This window comes from Hirundo rustica, chromosome 2, assembly GCF_015227805.2.
Source record: "Hirundo rustica isolate bHirRus1 chromosome 2, bHirRus1.pri.v3, whole genome shotgun sequence".
NCBI classification, from domain to species: domain Eukaryota; kingdom Metazoa; phylum Chordata; class Aves; order Passeriformes; family Hirundinidae; genus Hirundo; species Hirundo rustica.
Genome location: NC_053451.1, coordinates 21,111,977 through 21,129,201, shown reverse-complemented (window position 1 = coordinate 21,129,201; position 17,225 = coordinate 21,111,977). Strand labels below are relative to the sequence as shown.

Here is a 17,225-nt window from a genome sequence, read left to right as displayed (position 1 = left end):
TCTTCAATGCATTTGTGCTGTAGCAAGGAGCATAGGGGAGCTTAAGACAACTGATTTGAATGTGAGGGGTGTGAGCTGAAAGTAGTATCTCGTTAATTTGAATTCCTGTACAGAAGTAGCTACTGTAGAGGAAAATTTAAAACTCACTACTCAGTACCTTTGAGAAGAACGTTATTAAGGAATATCTGTCTTTTTGTCAATGAAAGGTTTAAATGAAAAAAAGAAAATTGATTAAATCTGTTTCAGCAGAGGTTAATTGTAGGCATAGATGCAGGGACTTCACTAGATATATTTAAGACCTGTATATGGATCATAATGTAGCTAGATTACAGTGTTTCTTACTGACTACTGACTTCCTGTAGCAGTTTCCAGACCCCAGTTTTGTCATGCATAGTTTGGGTTTTTTCCTTGTCCAAATAAAGTGAAGCATCTGTTTATATCCTGTCCAGGTTGTGGGGGGATATAAACCCATGCTTGTGTGCTGTAGACTCTTGGATTGTCTTATACCCACTATGTTTCCTCTCTGTAGAAATTATATCCTTGCACTTGGATGATCCTTTCCCATGTAGAAGCTGATATATTAATATGCATTAATATAATGTATTTCCATGCACGAGCTGATACTAGAATACTACTGTCTGGTAACTGTAGACAAAATTCAGATTAATGAAATGGAGTAAGATATTTCTTAATAGCTCTTAGCCTCTCTGAGCAGTTCCTGTAGTAGTGGAATTAGTATTAGACTAGAATAGAATTTTGTCAGTAATTATGCAATTTTAAAACTTAGAAATTTCTCTTTCAGGAAGGAGTGAGATTCTTTGTAGTGGATTGTCGTCCTGCAGAGCAATACAATGCTGGGCATTTATCAACAGCATTTCATTTAGACTCAGATTTGGTTTGTATGCTTTTTGTTTCTTTACTGGTATTTAAATCTTAACTGAGATAGAAGGGGAGGGAAATGCCTGCCTTGAAAAATAAAGTATCCTTAATTTAGGCTCTAGTCTGTGGACTGCAGTGTCTAGCTATGTGGTGATAAGGTTTCAAAAATTAGGTTCTCTGAAGGAGATGGTAGAACATCATTGTACTGAGAAGTTTAGTCCTTAATGACATTAGAATTTGGGATTCCACTCTTCCTGTTATTTGGTTAGGAATGGAAGCCCATACAGGCTAAAGACTAAACATTGCTTGGTGGAGAAATCTCTTTTTAGCATCCTAATTTCCAGTGACTAGTGTAATTAATTTTTAAAAAAAGCACTTTTTTTCTTTGTCTCTTTTTTTTTGCCTCAGCCAGTCTTACTACAGTCTGCTTTTACAGGGCATATATCTTGAAAAGGATTTGGTTGCTTCTTTAAAAATTTTGCTATCCAATATGAAAGAGAAAGTGCTTTAATTTTGACACTGAGATGTGCTATGGATAAATAACTTCAATATTTTTGTACTTTCTATTTGATAATGAATTCCTAATTGAACATTCAGTTGTCTTTTTCTCTGTCTTTTTTTCCCCTCAAAATCATTTCTATTTCAGCAGTGTATTCATCACTTCTAGATTAGCCCTCAACTATTTTACTTTAAGCAGTCTGTGGAAGCTGTATGGAATGATTTATTTGAATATACACCATGAAAGACTTTTATTCCTTAGTTAAATTTGATCCTGCATCTAATATCTTTATCTCTCTAATTAAAATGATGTATTATTTAGTGTTAGATGCACATATATAATATTAAATATAATTACACAAGAGAGAAAAGGAGGCTGAAGTGCTTTCTGTAACTATCTGAAGGAGGTTGTAGCAAGATGGGTGTCACTCTCTTCTCCCAAGTAACAAGCAGAAGGATGAGAGGAAGTGGCTTCACATTGCATCAGGGGAAGTTTAGGTTAATTATTAGGAAAAATTTCTTCCCCAGAAGGGTTGTCAATCATCGGAACAGGCTGCCCAGGGAAGGGTTGAGTCACCATCCCTGGAGGGATTTATTACCTGTAGATGTGGCACTTGGGGACGTGGCTTAGCAGTGGAGAGTTGGCAGTGTGATGTTCATGGTTGGACTCGATGACAAGGGTCTTTTCCAACCTGAATGATTCTTTGATATGGTGTGCTTTTTAACCTAGATCAAAAATCATTTAGGGAAAAACTTTCCCTCTCCTGTGTGGGTGTTCTGCTAGCCTTAATTGAATGTCATATTCAGTGAAGTAGAAATAACCATTTTAAATTATTGAGTAGTACAAATAGCTGATAGTATATGAAAAAAGGAGTCCATGCAAACAAGTCTTAAATTAGATGTGATCAGTTCATATGTATTTAAATTGTATATTGGAAGTAATGGCCCTTCATGAACCATGGTGGATTAAGGTCACCAGGTTCATGCTTGTTTTTAAAAGTTCAATGCTAGGAAAATATTATAGGGAAAAATCTTTGCGATGAAAAGTCATTAATGGAATTTCAGTGCATTTTAAATTCAAAAATATTTTTTATATATATTGTATTACAAAAATTATTGTAAGCAGAGACAGCGGGGAAAGAAAGCACTTTGAAATCCATCTCATTTATAGCTAGAGGAAGTAGTGAGATTTGGGACCTGTGTAATAAAGCAGCAGCCTGTATCTCTAGGAAAACCCCAGTTAAAATTCAGCCTTACTTACTGATTGTTAGGTTGTGTACTTGTGACTTTGTCTTTCATCGTTTAATCCACTGTACGGACAAGATAATGAGAATCCCTTCTGCCCCCCCCCTCAATCCAGTTACAAGTCAAAATTCCCTTATGAATTTAAATAAGTACCTTCCCCACAAACACAGGTTAAAATTTCAGCTGTATTGAGAAAGTCCTTGTTTCTCCACCTCTCATATAGAACTCATTTTTTCAGCCATCATAGGCCTTCATGAATCCCAGCCTTAACTTTTTGAGAGTACAAAGAATCACAGATACCTCCCTGTACTCTCAGTTGTAATTTCTTTTCCCAAATCTTGATGAGTAAATGAGAAAAAGCTTGGTGGGGAGGCAACAAGAGGAAGACTTTACTAGCATCTAGAAATTCTAGGTAACTTAAAGGGTTTCAGATCTCCAGAGTTTGAATGTGTTGTGCCCAAGCATGTGTAAATATGGAAACCAGTCCCACTGCTCTATGACCAAATTAACACAGCATGAAAGACTTGTTCCAATATTACTTGATGCCTGCAGAAATAAACTAACAAATGTTAGCTGTATTTCTTTCCTGGGGAGAGCAAGTAGGGTGAGGAATAAAGGACCATTCAGAGTGTTCTTTATGTAACGAGGTCTCAGTGAGGTTCTCTCTGTGTGTGTGTGACTTTCACAGTGCTGATGTTGCCTTGCTTCTCAACAAACTGTAACCATTCTCAAAGTTTGTCTCCTTTCACAACTCTTGTTACAATATATTTGTGTCAAACTGCATTTTTTGTTTGTTCATTCCACAGATGCTTCAAAACCCATCAGAATTTGCACAGTCTGTAAAATCCCTGTTAGAAGCACAAAAACAATCTATTGAGTCTGGCTCCATAGCTGGTGGGGAACATCTCTGCTTCATGGGAAGTGGCAGGGAAGAAGAAGATATGTATATGAACATGGTGTTAGCACATTTCTTACAGGTACAATTAAATTGCTATTGGTTTAACAGTTAAAAGGTGTCTGCATGTGTCATTGATGGTAAATGATAACACATTTTCTCCTTAAAATCTGAACTGGTTTTTACGTTGCTCTAGTTTACAGTTTTTAGTAAACAAACTAACCCCTGTTTCATTACCATACTTGCCAAACTCATGCCACAGGTTTTTGCTCTGATCAGAATTATCTTTTCTGTTGCAGAAAAATAAGGAGTACGTAAGCATTGCCAAAGGAGGCTTTATGGGTAAGCTTATTAATAATGAACTTTGACTTGAAAAATCTTGATATCTTAGCACTGTTGGTATTTTTGAGGCTTTTGCTAAAAACTGTCAAAATGAATAGCAACTAGATCTCATTTGTCAGGTTTTTGTTTTGTGTAAGTAAACACTGTGCACCTACACATTTGTGGTTAACTCTTAAAGCTTACCCAAATTTCTGAGTGGTGAAAAATTAGTGCAGGAATTGGGAAAATTCCCTCTTCCAACTTGTCATTCTTGATGCTTTAACTACTGTGGACTGCAGATTCACATGAAGATGCAACTTCATAATTACTATTTACTGCTGTTATGATTTCTTAAATCAGGAGTTCATAATTCTGCAGTTGATGTTGCTGGAAATAATCAGGCTCTACAACAGTGGAGAGATCTGTGCTACAATATGACAAGAGAGGCATTTTTGATCAATATGTGTGGTGTTGCAAGAGCTGTTTTCCAGATCAAAGCAGTGATTTATTTTTAATTGCTGCTGTATTCTAACTGTTTACCAAAATAGTTAGTATATTAGGCAGATAAATAGGCATTAGATAATTAGATTATCTTAATGCCTTTGATACTACTGAAAGAAAAGCCAAGGATTTTAATAGTGATTGCTGTATTTATCTATTTTATTGAATTGTGGAGAAAAATTGTTACTGATTAGTCTCATGTATATACAATATTTTCATCAACAGACTAAGTCCAGTGTAATTTTGAATGTTTTTAATGACCTTTTAACAGCCCTCCAACAGCACTTAGCAGATATCAATGTGGAAGGACCAGAAAATGGATATGGCCACTGGATTGCTAGTACAGCAGGCTCAAGAAATAGCATCAACTCTGTTGATGTAAGTGAATTTTTAGCATAAGGTTTACAGTGGGATGGGAGCCCTAGGTGTACTGAATTTTTTCTTCATGTTCCTCATTCTATTCCGTGAAATGCATTATTGCAAGTCATGACTGTTTGCACTTGTGTGTTTAATTTCAAACTATGATCACAGTCTAGCCAGAGGTGACTTAAACATTTTTATCCTTTTGAGGGGGAGGAGTTTGTAGGCAAGAACTTGCTACAGTCATTCTCCAGTAGAATACATGCAATAGACAACTCCTCCTTCCCTGGCTCTTACTCACTGTGGGAATAAATTACTATAAAGTGGCATACAATTTCATGGCAAAGCTCAAAATTTTGTATTTTCTACAGCTGATATGTGTAGAATTAAGTTTTTAATTTAGATGCAACGTGTTATTAATAGGATTCCTTTGTCTAGATGTCCACAGCAGAGTGCTCAGTAATACAGTTTGTCAGGCTTGCTTTATTGGATGGTATTTTCCTCAGTCACATATAATTGCTGTTAAAGAAATATACAGTTGTGTAATTAAGGCTCTACTGAGTACCAAAAAGTAAATTGCTGTTTTGTAGTCTGTTTCCTTTTTAATAAATTCATTGAGATGAAATAACATACTTTTATATGATTAATCCTGAGAGGAGTTACTTTTACAGGGTGATTCTCCAAACGGTTCAGGTGATGGAAAAGGAGTGAAGTCCCTAGTGAATAAAATGACGGTTGCTTTGAAGACTAAATCGGTGAATGTGAAAGAGAAAGTCATCAGTTTTATTGAAAATACGTCTACTCCAGTGGACAGGTGTGTCCTTTATATCTCACTGTGCTGGGAGAAGTGACTTCCTATTTCATGCAGCTGTTTTGGAAGTGTGAAAGCTGGGCTAATTCGGAAAAAGTTGTCTTCCATATTCAGTTTTTTAATTTTTTGCCGCAGCCCTCTTCACAATTTTATCATGAGCCTACTGTGCTCCATAGTATTGCAAGGCCAGAGTGGGGTCCCTGTTGCCTTGAATGTTTATCTAGAATTTGTAATTTAATTTCACTTATAAGGTGTCAATTTCATGTTCAGTCTAAAAGTGAACAGTGATTTCAGTTCCTTCCCATCCTGACTCTAATGAAACAGATTAATCACAGCAGCATTATGGATAGGTTTTTTTCTTGGTTGGTTGGTATTACTCTGTTTTGGTTTTTTCTCACTGCTGCTTCTTGCCAAATTGAGTTTACCTCTTTTAAAGATCTTAATTTTTTTCAAGTCTTTATGTAAAGCTGCTTTGCAAACTCAGAATCCACCCCTGTTTTTGGTTTTTGTGTCTTCAGGTACAGCAAGGAATGAGAATGTGCAAGTAGATTGAAGAACACTTTCAAATTTGGAAGTTATAATTCCAAATACTTATCTTAACTAAATACAAGAATAACAGCTTTCATCTGTCAGAGCTTTAAATGAAACGCCTTGTTGTAGTTATTTAAATTCCAGCCTTTGAAGGTGTATGTTGAATACCAAGACAATGGTATTCAGGAATCTCAGAGACCTAGCAGGATTTAAAATACCAAATGAAGAGTAGTTTATAATAGTCTTGTACCTCAGATCATTCCTTCTTTTTGTGTTGGAAAATGTTTTTCTAAATTACTATTATTACTTTTATTTCACAATTACAGAAAAATATTCTTAAACAGCATTTAGTAGTAGCTTTTGCTATGTGGAGAATTAAACTGAATGAATGTGAAGATTTAGATTTAAAAATAGGGTAGATTTAGATTAGGTATTAGGAAGGAGATCTTTACAGTGAGGGTGGTGAGGCGCTGGCGCAGGTTGCTCAGGGAAGCTGTGGCTGCCCCACCCCTGGCAATGCCCAAGGCCAGGCTGGATGGAGCTTCAAGCAGTGTGGTCTGGTGTGAGGTGTCCCTGTGCAGGGCAGGGTGTGGAACAAGATGATCTTTAGGGTCCCTTCCAAGCTGAAACATTCTGTGAAATCAAGTGATGCTTGCACCTAAGCCAGAGGTAGCATAGGAGATGCATCTTTTGGATTGTTTTTCAAGTATTTCTTTACCTCATGTCCAGCTTTCATGAAGCCTTGGTTTTATTTACAAGCATCCTCCTTGAAGAAGATACATTGCCAATATAGAGAATTTCAGCTATTTATCTAGGTTTTTCCTTTACATTTTTTAATTCTTTTGTTCTGTCCTCTGCCCCAATGTACTGTAGAATACCTTTCAATATTTCCTGGCCAGACAGAGCAAGCATGGAGCGGTAAGCTTGATAATTAAGCAGTCTGACTAAAACCACCTTTCTTGTTTTTAGCATGGCATCACAATGTTTGTAAGCATTGGTTACACTGACAAGCTTGTGTATTTTGATATTAATTTTTTGAAATATATCTAAATTAATTGCTTTTTACAAGCACTGGTCAAGAGACTAAAGGAAGAAAAAGAATGTATTGGCAGTGCTTTCTTCTCTTAGTTTCTGCTTTGCTATTTCTGTTGTCTTCCTTACTATTGCTTTTTATGGATTTTTTTTTAACCTATCATTTCCAATATACTTTTTATTAGTAACCTGTACTAGTAGAAGACACCAGGAGCAGTTACTGAACAAATTATGGCTTAAGGTTTTAACAAGAGAGACTATAAGTATGAAAAGTAAACTTTTCCTAAAACATCATCACTACTTAGATATGACAGGAAACCCATATGGAAATTCTGTTTAGAAGTCTCAATTTTTATGCTTCTTATCACATGGTGATAGAACATGCTTAAAGAAACAGACATGATCATTACTGGGAAAAGAAAAATTATAAGTAAATATGCTTTGCAATCCTACCTCATCTTGTTCACATAACTACTGCATTTCATACAAATGTGGAGGCCCTTCTCATTTGCCTCACATACAGTGTCTTATAATTATTTCAGAACTAAAAATTGTGAATTGAGGGGTTTTTTTTAAATTCCTTGTGATAATTGAAGAGCAGCTCATGCATAATCACATTGGAACTTTGGTTATACTTTAAGAATTCTGTAGCCCTTACACTGAAATGCATGAAGATTAATGCTGGATGAATTATTGAAAATTTTAAAAGTGGGTTTCCAAGGATTTTTGACTAATTTTTCTTTCAAGTAGTTTGCACATAATATGAGCTGAGATTCACCCAAAAGCATCACAGAAAGGTGTTGTTTGTGTGAGCAAAATCAGTAGTAATTTTAGCCAGTATTCTGTAAAAGAAGAACAATGGGAACGGCCCAATAGCACACAATATGTTTTTTTAATTTAGAAATGCTAGAGATCATGGGGATTGTGCCCCACATTTTGTTGATCTGCTTCTAAAATATAGTAAGAAAGTGTTAAAATACTAAATTAAATATATGGTGACTCTTTGATAATTCAGAGATGCATGAATCTGTGTTTGTAACCAAGAAGTTTTGATATATTGAGATTTTTCTTTGGTTATTTCGCTTATTCCATCTTTCATTGGGTAGATGCAATAATAAACTAGCTCATACTGTATATCCCTAGAGTATTTTCTTAAAATTACAGCTCTTAAAAAACTAAAATGGCTTTTTTTTCTGTATCCATTCAATTAAGTCTACTTTGTGTTTATCACCAGGATGTTTCATGTGGCAGGTTTGCCACCAAAGGACATTGCATTCTATTTGTAACCACATAATGATGGCCTGCCATGTAAACGGATTAAAAGGAATCAGTTTCTGGCTTTTATGAAGTAGCTTTTTACTCTCTTGTTACTCTCTGGTCCTGACTAACTTCACTTGATAAACATCAGTGAGATCTGCTCTTAGATCGTCTCTGTATAATTCAATTTGACATTATTTAAATGTGCTGCTTCTTACTCAATTGGTTATGTATGACGAAAGCATATTTACAAAAGCCTCCATGTGGAAGCACTGCCCTCTTGAATTGTCAGTGTCATTGATGCTTATTGTCTTAAACACTAATGAGCATGTTCTTGTATGTTTATTTTTGTGCCATTGTAGACCACATTTCTGTTTGTTTGTTTTTAAAACCCTTTTCCTTTACCTTTTCCTTATTTTATTTATATTAGTAAATTTTACCCATAGAAAATGTAGTTTTCTAACTTCCAATTCTACTTTCAGGTATCCCTAAGTAGTAGCATTAATTTACCTGTTACTAAACCTGTTCCCTGTCCAGCTTGGTTCTGCAGTAGCATTTAAATGGAGTTGTGCATGTACTTAAAACAGGAACCAAGGCTTAGAGTTGGTAGGAAACATAAATGCACAGTATGGGGAAGGAGGTTATTGAACTGGAAGAAAGGGAAAGGCAAGTTTTTTGGTTTTGCTTTGAGTTTTATAAAACTGATAAGCATTGCCACTTCTAAAGGCTAAAATTATGAACTGTTAGGTTTTTTCAGAAATTGCCTATATTGTTGCTTTCTGAACTTTCAGGTTTTTTCTCATATTTTTCAGGTATTCTTAACAGTTGAGGGCAAGAGCTTTTAATTCAGCTGTGACCATGTAATTACAGCATTCTGAGCTGGAGCTTTAAAATATCTCAGGATTTGCAATCATACTGTCACACATTAAAACTCAGTTGTGTGTGTTTGTGTCATTTGATATGATCTGTAGAAGCAATTTAAATGTGATTTTTGACATCAGTATCACAATGGTGTGGGATTGTAGCAGTAGGAATTGTCTGAGCAAATATTTCAAGATTTGATTCAAGCTGGGAATGTGAACAGGAAATCAGGGTTTAGACTACAGTGGATGGTTTCTAATAACTCCACTGTGTAGTTCTTAAGGCATTTTGTTATCTTTTGAGGAACTGACCATAAAAATTAACTGCCAGACATGTTAGTTAATATTCTTCGGTTTTTGCTTCATTTGAATTTGGCATCCTTGTGAAGTTGCCCTGACTGTCCAGATATGTTTTAGTTTCACGCTAGAAACTTCGCATGTTGTCAGTTTTTGGGTCTCTAATGTATGTTGCAATTTGAGAAGGTGAGCAGAAGTTGGGGGGGGGGCGTTAAAACAGCATTTTATTTCCACTTGCTTTGTTACAACAGTCAGCCTCACAAAGCGACTGAACCGTGTGCTTTCACTAACCAAGTTGCTTCATGGGTCACTCACGTCTTCCTTGCAGGCAGTTTCCTGAAATTCTCTTGTCCTTCTCTGTTGCACAGCTGTGTTTACATTTTGCTCATGTGCTACTATGAAACTCAGACCATCAGTTTGAAGTTACTTTTCTTCTCCTGTCCCGTGCCCTTCTCCTGCCTTTTTCCTTGCCAACAGACATGTCAGCAGCAGTGACAGACTAGGCAAACCCTACCGTGGTGTGAAGCCAGTATTCAGCATCGGAGATGAAGAAGAATATGATACTGGTACAGTAGATTTTCCTCTTACCTAGATTAGCTTATTTAGACAAAATTATTAAGTCGGACTAAAGCCAAGAGTGTCTCTTACATCTTTGCCTTGCAATATGATACTTGTATATTATTGTTCATTTGTGTTATGGTAATGCCTAGGACCAACACTCTTCAAATATACAATAGCAGATTAAATAAAAAATAATTTGTGGTAGGCACCAAACTGCCAACAGGAAGAAATTGAAATAAGCAGATATAATGGATCTTTTGTCTTCACTTGTTATTTCTGTAGATCTTTGTCTGCACTGATCTTGTACACGTAAACTGGCAATTGTGCTTTTATTACTCACAACAGTAAGCAACATGTAAGAGACCTGGTTTGGTTAATGTATCTCAGTTTAAATGTCTAGTATTGTCAGTTAGTGTAATGATCTGAATTTCTGAAATACAGTTGGAGCTAGACTTAAAATGGCTAATGTGTGCAAACCTCTCCAGTGTTTCAGACTTTGCTTCTCAGCACTGAATCAATTCATAATGGATTGATATATTTGCAGATTGCTGTAGAAAACAAAGTGCAATTTTTATTTAAATCCTTTATCTAGTTGAGAAACTACAGGCAAAACTGGAGCACCACATATTTCATAAAGGTTTGTTTGTAGGTTTGTTTTTTTTTGAGATCAGTTCTGACTTTCTAGTGGTGCAGACCTACTGCTGCCCTGGTTTTGCTCTGGTAGTTTTAGCCCACCCCCAGTCATCATCTCACAAATAACTCTTCTGTGGCCAAAAGGCGTATTTGGCTTCCAGGGGTGAAACAAGGAACCAGTCTGAGAATCTCTGACATGCAAAAGAAACAATTCAGGAAGATTAATAAGAGTCACAGGTTTAAATAACATGGATGACTAACAGTTGATCATCATCTGCAATATAAATTTTGAAGTAGAAAAGTGAAATTATCAGGTGGAAGCTTTAATGCTAACAATATTTTTCTCCAAATGCCATGTAATTAGTAGCACAGCTCCTTGAGCATCCTTAATAGTGTTTGGCAAAGTCTGTGCAGTTTCAGAAAAACAGATTGTCTAGAACAAGTTTTCAGTAATGGTTGTTTGCTAAGTTCTATTTAATACTTGCTTTTAAAAGCACTGTTACACTTGGTAAGTGAGCAGAATCAGCAATTTGAGTAAGCAAAGCCAACACATATGGAGTGAAATATGTATAATCTTGATACAGAAGAATGCAAAAAGTGAACCTGTTTCTGTATAATTGGTTTTGTGAAGTTGTAGCGTGTGGGGTTTTTCTGCAGTAAGTAGTTGCAGTCAGCTGTGATTACTGCAGCCTCCTCAGGGTGGATCTGCTGGAACAGGGGGTGGGACCAGGTGACCTCCAGAGATCCCTTCTATTCTCAGCTATTCTGTGATTCTGTGACATGAGGGTGGATTATTGTTCCATTTGCTTCAATTCCATAATGTATTTTTCGGTGAAAATGTTTTCCAAAGTGTGTTTCAAACTCTGATTTGCATTGAAGTAAATAGTTTAACAAAGTGTAGGAAACTGGCTTTGGAAAAGGCTCTTTAAAGAGCTGTCCTGAGTTATTTCTGGGAGTAATTTGTATGGAGTTAATATAGTTGTTTGTGTTGGAAGACTAGATTGCTTAAATTCTTCTAATGTAGTACCAAAATTGCTATGTAAACATAATAACCATCTTTAGACACAAAAACAGTATTTTGCAACTAAAAAATAACATGTGCAGGAGTTTTGGGTGTTCCACAGACATCTGTGCTGAAAATATGGGGCTGGAATACGTTCTTAAATATCCTTTAAAAAGGATGTGAAGCCAAAGAACAATCTTTGCTAATGTTCCAAGGTTATTTGAGATAGTAAGGACAGACTGAGTCTTTTGCTAATCTGAATGACTGGGTAATAAAATGGCACATGACATTCAGTATGAATTTAATGCAAGAAAGACATTAAACCCCCCCCAACCACTTCTACTTTCAGATCCAATGGTGGTAGAATGATTTGGCTGTGTCCAGCAGCAGTGGGTTTATAATAAGTAAGCAGTCCTTAGCAGTCAGAAAAGCAGATCAGTATTGTGTGTCTTCTGTCCTTGATGTCAGAAACAATGTTTGAACAGGAGAAGGTTCAGAGACGAGTAAGAAGGGTGAGGAAAGATGTGATATTAATTTCACAAAAGGCACAGCTGAATGTTACAAGTCTGTTATGTGAAAGAGGCATTTTAAGGGAGGAAAAGTGATCCACAAAAATAATGCCTGACCTTGAAAGGGATCAACAAGTGTTCATTTCTTCTTGTAAAAGAAACTAGAAGCCACAAGAACAGACTCTCCTGGACTGTAGTTGGCTTGGTCTTGGTACTCCTTGCCAAAAGATATTGGTGCTTTAAATGCAAAGGGTTTATATGGCTTCAAGAAAAGTCTGGACCATGTGAAAGAAATCCATGAAACTTTACTGAATTGATAAATCAGACCAGCCTAAGATACCCCCTGACCTAAAAGTACTTGTTTGTTGAGAGAAAAATAAGAGAGAAGTATCAGATATGCCTTTTTCTTCCTTCCTTCTCAATAATCCTGTGTGGTTACATACACTTGCTTTGAACCAGCGTAGCTACAGTGGATTTAAGCAGATCAAAAAGTTGGCTGATGGGTGTGGAAATACTTATATTTTTCTTTTTCTTTTTTCCCATTTTTACCCCCTCCATTCAAAACAGATGAAATTGATAGCTCCTCAATGTCGGACGATGATCGAAAAGAGGTCGTCAACATCCAAACGTGGATAAATAAACCTGATGTCAAGTATAACTTTCCATGTAATGAAGTAAAAGAAAATGGACATATGTTTCCCAGGTACTGAAATTAATCCTAAATTCAATGAAAACATCCATCTTGATACATTCTAAAAAAAAAGTGTTGGTCACTTATCCTTTATTATCCTTTATATTAAACCAGGAAATGAAAGGGTGAAACAACTAGAACAAAGTGTTACTGTATTTGCATTCTTGTATTTGCAGTGTTTATTAGAATAGTAATTATGTATAAAACCTGGTGTAAAGTTTGCTTTGAAGGACAAGATAATAAGAAAAATTGAAGGGGGAGAGAGGGGCTGGAGGTACTTGCCATGCTCAGTGCATCAGTAATGCTGGGGGCAACACCGTGCTTGTTTTCAGAAATGGCCGTGCTACAGCACTCAAGGCAAATCTGAAGTATTTTTCAGAGCTTTCTTAATTAGATATTCTGGAAGTTTTAAAATTGTTTCTTAGATTCGGTATCTGTATTATCTAGCTCTCTCCATGAATAGAATAGACTATTATTCACGGAATTTAACTTTCCAAATAGCTGATATTTAATACATTAACAAAACTAATTTGTATTTTTCTTTTCCTTCAAGTCATCTCCTAGTAACAGCAACTCACATGTACTGTTTGCGGGAGATTCCCTCACGGAAGGGACTGGCTTACATACAGTCTCGACAAGCACTCAACTCTGTAGTCAAAATCACATCCAAGAAGAAACACCCAGAGCTGATCACCTTTAAGTATGGAAATAGCAATACTTCAGGCATAGAAATTCTGGCAGTTGAGAGGTAAGCCATCTCAGTAGCAGAGGAGTGAGTGGCAATGATATCCAGGGTTAAAATCAGGGGTATGCTATAATTCCCAGAACTGAGTTCAAAAGTAGTAGTTTTTATTTAGGAATACATAATTCAGATAGGAGCTAGGAAAAAAGATTTGCCAGCAAAATGATGAGTGTACATGAGACCCAGAAGAGAGGAACTGCAACTACAGTTGTTGGAGATGGGATGTGTGCAAGTGTTTTCTTTTTGTAGTAGGTCTTAAATAAAAATGAAGTAGACAGTTCTCTGCAGCAAAAATATGGATTTGTGAAGAGTCAGATTTAAGAGTATGGTCATTCTTCTGTGGAATTTTTTTTTTTTTTTTTTTTTTTTTTTTTTTTTAAATCTGACTCATATTCTCTGTGCATTGTGCAAGGAGTCCAGAAGCCTGAACTCAAAACTATGAAACTATGATTCCTTGAAACCTGATTCCTGGAAGTTACATGTTGCCATGCTCAGTATTTGCATGCTTAAGAGGGGAAAGGGGTCAGATGGAGCAGTGTATCAGGCTTTTTTCCACTGGGGTAGCCTGCTGTTTCTTGGCACTGTTTTAAGAAGGTTGCTGATACCAGCTGAGTGTTTTCTCATCCTCTGCCTTGGGAGAGAACTGTATGCAGTGGATGCTCTGTTTTCACAAGAGAGGGGAGATGAGTTTCCTGCCTAACCAGGCACATTCTGTGCCTGTTGGCTCCTTAGGTTTGTAGTAGGTCAACAAAGATAAATTAAAACCTTGCAGAGAACTATACTGCTTGTTGAATTACTTCATCACCACCTTGTGCACTGGAGTAGATTGATTTAGAGCTATCTATAGGAATTAAAAAAAAAACCCAAAACCAACAAAAAACAAAATAGCACAAAACAAAAACCAAGCAAGGACTGCTATGCTTCAGTCAGACAGTGCTATCTGTAGAGATCTTGAATGTCCTGACCTGTCCCATTGTCGATTTTTCTTTCCAAGATGGCCTGTGAAGTACTCCTCAATAGTTCTAAGTTCACAAAGAGAAAGTTTCATAGTATAATCAGGAATTAAATGTTATTTTCTTAGTATTTTTTCATTTTTATATATTCCCCTCTTCCTTTCCTCCTAGGCAGAGGAAGAATGAAAAGAATTGTGGAATTTATACTCAAAAATTTTATAGTGAATTAATGATGGCTTTTTCTAATCTTTTTTAAGGTATTTGATTCCAAATGCAGGTGATGCTACCAAAGCCATAAAACAACAGATCATGAAAGTATTGGATGCCTTGGAGAGTTAATAACTAAAGACTTTGTGTACAGAGACCAGTTTATAAAGAAGAAGCAACCAAGATACTGTATGTGGACACAAGCTGACTGTTTCCCAACTGAATACTAACTTAAGAGAATTTTTTGGTTTCCTGGTGGGAGTGCCTGAGTAGCAGGCTTAAGATAGGGTAAATTATTATCCATTTCTGAACAGGATTTTTGTTTGTTTGTTTTTTAATTATGATTTTTTTTGTTTGTTTTGTAAAAGTGTTTATTATAAAGGTCAGTTTGTTTCATTTTAAGGCAGCCTTAAGGGGGGTGAGTGATCTGCATCTCTGCAAGAGCAGATGCAGCTGGGTTCACATTAAGTGTGTTAAAGGAATGAGGGACTGTGAGATACAGAGAAGCAGTTGAAAACACAATGGTTTTTAAATTATTATCCCTTGCAAATAAAATGTCTCTGTTGCCTACAGTCTAGAAATTTGATTTTGCTTACCACGTAGTATCAAAGACTAATTAAAAAGTTAGGGTTTTGAGCACAGCAGATACAAATCTTAAAAGCACTGTTTTCGCATTAAAAACAGTTAAATCCAGTTTTGGCTGCAGATAAATGGAAAAAATACAAGCAATTCGTAAAATTAAGGGTTTTTTAAAGTCTTAACCAGCTGGGCTAAACAACTGGAATTGGTGGTAAGGATTATTTTTAAATACTGAAATTAACTGCAGTTTTTACTACAGGGTTGTGATTTTTTTTTTTTTTTTTTTAATTATGCAAAATTTTGCATTTCATAGGTTGAGGTTGTTTCCCTTATAAAGATGAGTGTGTGCACTGAAGTGCATGTTTTGTGACAGAATATGACAGTTGAAAACAAGTTGCCTTGCTCCTCAGAAACAAAATATCTAAGAAATTTAGATGGTTAAAACCCTTCAGTTCAGCACAAAAGTGAGTACACGCTGATGAAAGGTGTGTTCAGCAAGAAGATGTGTGCACACAAAACCAGGGAAGAAATTCCAGTGCTGTATACCTGTGATAAATGTATTCTTAACCGGTTGTCTTCATTGGTTCAAGCATTTGTTTATATTATTTTGAGTAACAGCTTAGTTAGTGAATATTTGTGAGATGGCACATAGTTATGTGATTGTTCATCATAAACTTTCCATTTGTTCAAGAGTGGTTCTCTTGTTCAGAGCTCAGTACAGGAACATTCTTTTAGACAAGGCAGAGAATCTTTGTAGGCTGATGGGAAATCACCAAAAACTGTGAAATAAAGGTAATGGGGATTAGCTTTGCTGCATGAAGTCTTCTGAGTACTTGAATCAAAGTCTATGATTTGGTACGTCATCAGAAGGTAAAATAGGTTAAACTGACCTTTATAAAAAACATTTATTCTAAGTTATTTTACTAGGAATCAAGCTAGGGCACCTTAATTCTGGAACTAATAACTTTTTTTTTTTTCTTCTTACTATCTGAGTAAACACCAATAGAACTTGAACTGTTAAAAATATTTGCATGAAATTGCACCTGGGCCAATGCTCATGTATTTATAGTTTTGCCCAGCAGCTGTTGTATTACATTTTCCTCTTCCTAATCCTTTCTGAAAATATCCTCAAGAGTCTCTGACTCTGTGCCTACTTCAGCAACAAGATTTTTTCATGTAAAGATGTTTGTGCTACTGTTTATAAACTACAGTTGTAAATAAACCAGTACAATTTGAACATAACTTGTTCTGTCAGAAGGCATTTAGTTGCATACTGTGTAAATTCTCTGAATCAATTAAAAGTTTTTCCTAAAGGTGTTTTGTAAATGGAAGTGAATTTGATCTTTGGAGTGGAAGAAGCTGATTATGGATCATAGGGAGCTACTGCCAGTGACTTCTTAGTGTAAGTATTTCAGAATTTAAGTTAATTTTATTAAGGACTTTTGGGTGAGCATTCACAGGAAGGTCAAAGTGAATTAATGAATAATCAAGTTATAGAAAAGATTTCTGCATAAATTCCAGACTCCTCAGCATCATATTTTTATTATGAAAATGTTGACAGAATGATACAACATACTTCTCCTAGTCAGGAGGGGGAAAAATGAAAATGACACTCAGTTGTTAAGCAGGTGTATTTGAGCATTAAATGTGAAACGTGGCTAATGTGTATGCTTCGCTGTGAGGACAGCAAATACAGCAGACCTTTGAGATCTACTGCAAGTGAAGCAAAAGGAAGTCGTTTATAAGTTCCTTCTCTGCAGAGGTACATAATCCAAGCAATTTTGAGACTAATTATTTGTAAATTTTAAGGCAACGTACAAGTTATCAACTGACCTCTTATCTTAAGAAGCTCAGCCCAAA

At 36.0% G+C, this 17,225-nt stretch overlaps 1 protein-coding gene across 2 annotated transcripts in view; it reads left to right on the top strand.

Moving 5' to 3' along the window:
- The window catches only part of TBC1D23 (TBC1 domain family member 23), a 31,967-nt gene extending 15,276 nt beyond the window's left edge, over positions 1-16,691 (top strand). The window contains exons 10-19 of one of the 2 annotated variants that reach the window (XM_040089079.2): positions 803-895; positions 3,429-3,599; positions 3,817-3,859; positions 4,611-4,717; positions 5,371-5,513; positions 6,915-6,959; positions 9,965-10,053; positions 12,761-12,896; positions 13,438-13,632; positions 14,837-16,691. In XM_040089079.2, the coding sequence (XP_039945013.1) occupies positions 803-895; positions 3,429-3,599; positions 3,817-3,859; positions 4,611-4,717; positions 5,371-5,513; positions 6,915-6,959; positions 9,965-10,053; positions 12,761-12,896; positions 13,438-13,632; positions 14,837-14,918 (1,104 nt within the window). In that variant the 3' untranslated portion in view covers positions 14,919-16,691. The remainder of the gene's footprint in view (positions 1-802; positions 896-3,428; positions 3,600-3,816; positions 3,860-4,610; positions 4,718-5,370; positions 5,514-6,914; positions 6,960-9,964; positions 10,054-12,760; positions 12,897-13,437; positions 13,633-14,836) is intronic. The other variant, XM_040089096.2, reaches the window with a different exon arrangement.
- The last annotated feature ends 534 nt before the right edge of the window (positions 16,692-17,225 follow it).